This window comes from Neltuma alba, unplaced genomic scaffold, assembly GCF_004799145.2.
Source record: "Neltuma alba isolate B1F8T4 unplaced genomic scaffold, ASM479914v2 tig00001301_pilon, whole genome shotgun sequence".
In the NCBI taxonomy this organism is placed as follows: Eukaryota; Viridiplantae; Streptophyta; class Magnoliopsida; order Fabales; family Fabaceae; genus Neltuma; species Neltuma alba.
The window spans coordinates 21,698-29,490 of record NW_021632408.1 but is presented as its reverse complement, the minus strand read 5'-3'; the positions used below and the strand labels follow the sequence as shown (position 1 = coordinate 29,490).

At 32.1% G+C, this 7,793-nt stretch overlaps 1 protein-coding gene across 1 annotated transcript; it reads right to left on the bottom strand.

The window, feature by feature from the left end:
• Window positions 1–3,107: 3,107 nt before the first annotated feature.
• On the bottom strand, window positions 3,108–4,385 carry LOC114754962 (receptor-like protein kinase ANXUR1). The gene has a single exon (XM_028943821.1). It carries the CDS (start codon window positions 4,383–4,385, stop codon window positions 3,369–3,371), a length of 1,017 nt encoding a protein of 338 aa, XP_028799654.1. The 3' UTR covers window positions 3,108–3,368.
• Between the last annotated feature and the right edge of the window lie 3,408 nt (window positions 4,386–7,793).

Here is a 7,793-nt window from a genome sequence, read left to right as displayed (position 1 = left end):
CTAATTTATCCATTCCGAAGTTACAAAATAATTGTAATATGTGCTTGATTTATGTGGCTTTTTTTTTGTAACGTTTTATTTTATAATTATTTCTGGGAAACTGATTGATACATTAAATCATCAATTCCTTGGGTGATGGTGCTGCTTCTTTTATTGTTGCTATTCTATGCTTTGCAATTATGTTACACACTTTAATGAATTATCCATTTAATTGTCATATATGCAGTTGCTGGTGTTTGTTGTTTTTGTCCCTGTTATTGCTGCTGTGCTACGTTTTTTTTAATATGGCTTGGTTTTTGTAATTTATTTATGCTATGGATGGGTTTTAGGATGAAGGATAATAATAAAAGGGAAAAGAGTAATCTTGCATGTATGGTCGTGTGTTCCAAGACTTTTTTCCCGAGAAGATCTGTTAATAGATATATGCCATCCTATTGTGTGGTGATAACAAAGCGGGGTGTTGGTCATTACCCTTGGTACGATTGAAGATCTGATAGTATTCAATGATGTCAAAAGTTGGATTATGGGTCCGATATTTTTAATCAATGTTCTCTTTGAAATGCAGCATCAAGCAGACATGTGAATTAAATTCTCCCAATGTTTGCTCTTTGCATTTAAATTTATGAAATATAAGTCTATGAATTCGTTTGCTAATAAATTATAGCATTTTGAAATAGGTGGAGTTGTCGTCGTATGGTAATTATGCATATCATAAAGGCGTGGTAGTCCTCAGTTTATGGGAAGTTCATGCACGTGGAGGATGCAGGAATTTGTTTGGAGTTGAATTTAGAATTTTTATTATTATTTAGCCTAATTTAACCATTGTAGTGGATTTTTTTTCCTTCTAAAATCTACCCAATAAATAATGGGTAAATTCATTATATGTTAAATTCATGTATTTTTTGTTTAATAATTATTTTATGTAGAAGTTGATCCAGTACGAAAGAAATGGTCATCTATATTTTTGTGGTAAGTCTATTGGTTTTCTTATTTATATGACATATAATTCTGTTATTGTTCATATCCTTATTTTATAGACTTACACTTTAAGAAAGTTGGTTGAAGGTTCTTGAAAGAGAATCAACTTTGGGAACACAAGTTATGATATTTCCAAAGGTAGAAAATCGGTATGGACTTATCTTGTAGTATTTGCTTGGTCGTGAAAATCTTCTGGGATGTGTTGCAGGTCAAGGTGTATGGTTTGTAACTTTTTGTGGTAGCTCTTTTAGGTTTCTTATTAAAATGTCTTACAATACTAATGTTGTCCATATCCTTGTTTTATGGGCTTACTTATTTAGTAAGTGGATTGGCTGAAATTTCCTGGAAAAACATCCCTAATTAATTTTGGTGGTGAATGGGTTTGACAGGATGTTTGGCTGACTTGTGCTCCTTTTTTTTTTTTTTGGTGAACGACTTGTGCCCTTTTTTGCCACGAACAATGTATGCTTTAATTCGTAGGGTCTGATGCTGTACAAGAGGAGGTCTTATTGATCTTCATAGCAAAGGAAAGAGGACGAAAAAGAACAATGAAGATATGAGAATGAAAGAGATTATGTGGTAATAAACTAAAGAAAAATGGTGATTGACTTGAGGAAAGAATGGGAGAAGAATAATGCCTGACTAGTGCGGAGACAATAGTAGAAAAGAGTGAATAGGAAAAAGAAGGTTTTATAGGAGAGCGCTTAGGGTTTGTTTATAAGAATATAATAATTTTTTTACTCTAAATAATATAATAGTAACAGTAAATATGTTTCTTTTTTAATGACTAATGATCACAGTGAGCAACTTGCGTCAAAGTTTGTTGAAGGTGGTGTGTACCAAATTTTTGCTTTTAATGTTCATGTTGGTGGTCTTGGTCTGCATGACAGATATATGTTTCATTGCTTCAACTAAGGTTGTGAAGAGAATAGATGAGTTTCCCTGTTATTCATTTAACTTGAAAAATGTTTTTGAAATTTATGGTGGAATATCTGAAGAATTTTTTTTTTTAATGACAAGATTTTGTCACGATTTTTGATTTGTGAATGGTTGAAGCCTTGAAGGTGAATCTGATTTCTAAAAAAGTTTTGGGTGATGCAGATATTTATGGACTTTTGAAACATTGGAGTTTTGTTAGTCCTATAAAGCTTATTGGAATATATAGGAAGGAATTGGAGGTTCGCGTCAAAAGGATGGTATTGTTGTTTTGATCTTGTAAACTTAATGTGTTATCCCATTTTAATTTACATATTGATGCTTTCATCTTTTTGTGGTGATGGAAATTAAATTTTGTCAGTCAACCAAAGGAGCTGAGTATTAAGCTTTATGATGAGTGTGCTGCCGTTACTCTTGCCAAGATAAAAGCCAAAGGGTGAGAGCTGGGGATTTTCTAATTACACAATATGCTGTTGGCATGGTTTATAAAAATCATGGTATGACAATTTTCCCTTCATTTGTTAAATAAGTCACAAGTTCATGTTTGTAATTTCTATTAATAGCAAGATTCAATATTTATTGGATGGAGCGAGATATTTTATCATACTTATAGTTGTTATATGCAACTGGATCTGTGCTTAGCTCATTTTGGGGTGCCACAAGGGTGTTATTTGATGATGATCTTAAGTTGCTGCTGTACTTGCGCACCACGACTGCTGCCACATGTATGTACCTCCATAATATTTTTCTTATTTTGTTTTTCTGTGGCATTTGGATCCCCCTCTATTCAAATCATTGAGTAATGTTCTGCAAAGTTCATGGCAATGTAACTAGCGGCATATGCTTTAAAAGAGTTGCTCTAATCTCATTTTGATATGATGTCTCTACATTGAGTGATGTTTAATGGACGATAGCAGTCATTGATTGACATTCTTGTGGCCCGTGCATCGCCCGGGAGATTTTGCTAGTTCTAATACTATCAAAATGTGTCTTGTGTTTCAATGGTAATGCTTCATCCTTGTGATTTAATTAAGCTCTTTTGTAGACTTCAAACATGGCCATAAGCAGAACGACAATTCGCACCCTATCAACAGGCATAATACGATATATGAACAAGACATCAAGAGGAGCAACGGAATGCTATATAATATTAGCAAATACTTGCGCTTAGCCGTGGCCAATGAGTTCCAATATAATTTATAAGCTTCACGCCAATGGCTATTATGTTTGAAATAAGCAGGAATGGTGTGTAATAGTAGCCAAATACTTTGCGTGGTACGGGAGTACATTCTTGTTTAGTAATATACTATGAACAAGACATCAAGAGACTGGCAATAGTATAAAAAAGGATTATGAGAGGTTACATCTAAAGAACCTGTGAATTAAGAGACACAAACAAGTATTTTCCGGTGGAAGAATAAGCATGAAAGATTCAAACAAGAAGAGAAATTAAATCAAGAAGCATGAAAAGCAAGGTTGTTATCTGCTTCCTCTTGTAGTTGCAATGCACGTTCAAGTAGCACTTCAACTTCTCCCATGTCTGGCCTCTCATCGGGATCGTCACTCATGCAACTCTCTGTGATGTCCATATACAATTTCCAACACCCCGCTGCTATTTGTCCCATCAAGCTCTGATCAAAAATTTCCTCAGCATGTCCTGTTTCTGCCAAATCACGCAATTCCTTAACATCACGAAAATCATTCTGACGCCTAAGTTGCATAAGAGGCTTTCCACAAATTAGTTCTAACAAAACTGCCCCATAAGAATAGACGTCACTTTTATGCGTGTAATTTTGGGTCATAAAGGTATCAAGAGCGATGTATCCAAAAGTACCGATAATCATTGCCTCTATAGGCCTCACATCCTTTTCTGAAAACTTTGGTCCTTTTAAAGAGAAGCTGCAAAATGTGATTTTGGGAACCCAATTCTCGTCCAAAAGAATGGCAGTCGGTTTTATATCGCGATGAATGAGGGTGCGTTTGGTTCCGGAGTGAAGATAGTGTAAACCACGCGCCACCCCTATACTGATTTCTAGCCTTTTCTTCCACGAGATTGTTGGCGGCTTGCTATTCAGTTGATCACGGAGTGATCCGTTTGGGGGGTAGTCATAAACCACGATCATTTCATTTTCATCATCGCAAAATCCAACCAGAGACACCACATTCGGGTGGTGGAGCTGGCACCTATATATGATATTGTTCTTAACCAATTGCAAGTCTGAGTCCACGAAGTCTCCTTTGAGCCGCTCCACTACAACATCTTTCAGTTCGCCATTGATGGAGATGCAACCCTTGTACGCCCGATAAAAGTCGTCTGTATGGGTTATCAGGCGGCTGTCAAAGTGGTTGGTGGATTTTCGAAGTTGGGCAAGAGAAAAACGATGGCATAGATCTTCTATTGTTGCGGAAGTTGAAGGTTGCTGCATAGAAGTTGAACCACAGCCTCCGAAGCACTTGAGAAGGAACGCCATTCCCCTGTATGTGGTGAGAAAAGAATAGACAAGAGATTGAAAGGGCTTCCCCTGGATGCGGTGAGAAGAGAATAAAGGGCCAGAGAAGGAGTCCAACCGTACGCGTTTTATAGACCCCACAATGATTTTCAAATCAATTTTAATTTTTCCTGTAATTAATTAACAGAGAACTCCTAATTAAGAAGGCCCCATCCTCAGGCCGTCTTACACTAGTGAGGCGGCGGAAGATTCTAGATGATAGTAGAGTTCCCGACCATCCGAGTTGCCATTTCATTTCCTGTAGATGTCGTACCAACCAGTGGGGGAAAGATTAGGAAAGTCTTTGTGTGTCAACCTTTCGTATAGTCTCCTTCTTTATACCGTGAGCAATCACTTCTAATCAAAATCTTTCGTTTGGGATGACGATAGAGAGGGGAAAAAAAGAAAAAGAAAAAGATTTCACGAAAAAAAGCAATTTTATCTTGAAGCTATATATATATATATATATATATAGCTTTTCTAATTATACCATCTCTCTTATCTTAAAAAAGTGCTATTTGTATAGAAAATAAGCATGCTATCAATATTTATTTGTTGTTATTTTTATTTGTTAATATAGAAATAACAATTAAAATAAGAAATATCTTACAACTTTTTTAATAATACATCAAATCCTTCTATTTTTATAATTTTGATTTTAATATTTTCTTTAAAATTATCACATTATACATATATAATGTATATAATAAAATTCATATCATTTTTAATCATTTTATATCTAAACTTACATTTTCATTAATCATTCAAACAAGTTTCAACTTTTTAAACTGATTTTTTAACAAAAATCAATTCAAACATAAATTACATTACACTGTATAACTTTTATCTAATCTAATTTTTACAAATTATATTTAATTTACGACAAAAAAGTTAGATTAAAAAAAAAGTAACTTTTCTTGCTGCTAATCCAAACTCACTTTTTTAGGGGATATTTGACATCGCATAAAAGTGCTTCTGAGAAGTATTTTTTCACAAATCGAGACAAATTCCTCTATATATTTATTTCATATACTGTAAAATTACTTTTAAAATAATGATTTGATTTTTATTTAAATACTCTCTTAATCTCACGGGACCGCTACCGTTGAAGCCTAGCTTCAGCTCTTATTCATTAGCTATCCTTACACGGTTCAGCAGCCAATATCCCTCCTGAAATTGAAGATATCGTTCATTCAGTGTTTTAATAAGTTTAGAAAACCAACAAAAAAATATAATGACCAAAATCAAAACTCATTAAAACATACTAAAAGTGTTTAACACTTGAAAATATACACTACTATTGCCATTGATTAATTAAAAAACTGACTATCCCGAGTCGTGTGTTTGATTAAAATTGAATATTTCCTTCACATGTAGGGAACATTTCTTGGCCTTTTAAGGGGAGAAAAATCATAAAACATATTTCTCATATTTATCAAAAAAATAATACTCCTCCATCTTTAATATAGGATCTAATTGTGAAACTAATTTTAGTTTTAAATATAAAACATATTTTTCATATTTATCATTTTTTTGGATACTCTTTCATAATAATCAAGTAAGTGAAGAAGGAAAGATATCAAGAAAGATGATTATGGTATTTTTCGAAAAACATGTTATATTTTTTATAATTAACTAACTTACCTAATTTTATTAATCTAATCAAATTAGTTAATTATATCTTATATTAGAGACGGATGAGTATATAGTTATTACTATCAAATCCTAAAAAAAAGGAAAAATTACAATGAAGGCCCAGGGAAGGAAAAATATTACAAAACAAGTCTTAAAGGTTGTCATTTTTCAATCTAAAATTTGTCATTTCAAGCTGCTTAAATTGGTATTGAGACCTTTTAGTAATTTGTTTTTTTCGTGAGACTTGATTGTAATTTTTCTTTTAAAAAATAACTGGTTATTTTGAGTTATTGTGTTTTATTAAAAAGCAATTGAATGTTTTCATCTCATGGAGGGAGAACATTTCTAAGCTTTTCAAAGGGGAAAAAAAGGCATGACGCATTCTAATAAATAATCAAGTTAACTAATTTTTCTAATACACTCAAATTAGTTATGTAGTCCTTATATTAATGAGCAAAGGTCACGGTACAAAATAATGCTATATTATTTTGTCTCCATTAATAATGGACTAATTTAACTTGTTTTCAAATGTCCAATGATATAATCAGTAACTTGTTACGACTTGAACTGAAAGTTGGTCTCTCTGATTTTGCTTTGGGTCCACCCTAAAACCCCATGTGAAGAGTGCATTGAAAATTCAACTTAAGGGGTATTTGGATATTATCAAAAGTATTTTTTAAAAGTACTTTTTCATAAATAGAGAAAACTATTTCACATATTTATTTCAGGTAAAATCACTTTCGAAACTATGGTTTGATTTTTATCTAAATATCCCTTTAAACCGATTTGTCCAAAGCATTTGACTTTTAACTATTGGAAAGTTGATTTTATTGTTTTTTCTAGTCTTTGTGCTTTTTAAAGTGTATTGAAAGGTACTTTTTAAAGGCACTTTTAAAAGAGTGTTTTTAAAAAATATATTGAAAATTTAATTTAGGAGATGTTTGGATATTATCAAAAGTGCTTTTTAAAAGTATTTTTTAATAAACGGAAACAAATTCCTCCATATATTTATTTTATACATCATAAAATCATTTTTAAAATTATATTTTGGCTTCCATCCAAATACTCCTTTAAACCAATTTGTCCAACTCGTTCGACTTTTGACTATTGGAAAGTTGATTTTGTTTTTTTTTTTCCTATCTTGTGCTTTTAAAGCGCATTGAAAGGAACTTTTTAAAAAGTTTAAAGTGCTTTTAAAAAGTGTATTGAAAATTTAATTTAGGGGGTGTTAGAGGATTATTAAAAGTATTTTTTTTAACAAATCGAGATAAATTTTTTATATATTTATTTCGTATATCATAAAATTACTTTTAAAATTATGATTTAGTTTCTATCCAAGTACTCTTTTAAACCGATTTGTCCAACACGTCCGAATTTTGATTATTGGAAAGTTGATTTTGTTGTTTTTTCCCAAGAAAATGTGAATCAAATGCGCTTTGGAGCATGCATGCAAACCATCAGAAACAATGATCTCTTCCTGAATTTGCAGAGTTGACAAAACGAGCTAAGCTTAACTAACTAATCTGTTTATGTTTGAAAATTGTGAGGACTGGGTTTAAAATTTTTTCTTTTATGTGAAAAACAGGTTTAAAAGGGCTAGCCCTATAAAACCGACGACTTAAATAGACCGGCTCGCTTAAGCCATTTTATAATTTTTTTTAAAAAATTGTTTTTGTATAATTCTAATATTATTAATTTTTTATATTGTTAATGATATTTTGAATATTGGTTATTATTATCATTTTGAAATTAAAT

Bases quoted from the DNA above. Each gene is read 5' to 3' on its own strand.
- LOC114754962 (XM_028943821.1), bottom strand. From the start codon at position 4,385: ATGGCGTTCCTTCTCAAGTGCTTCGGAGGCTGTGGTTCAACTTCTATG.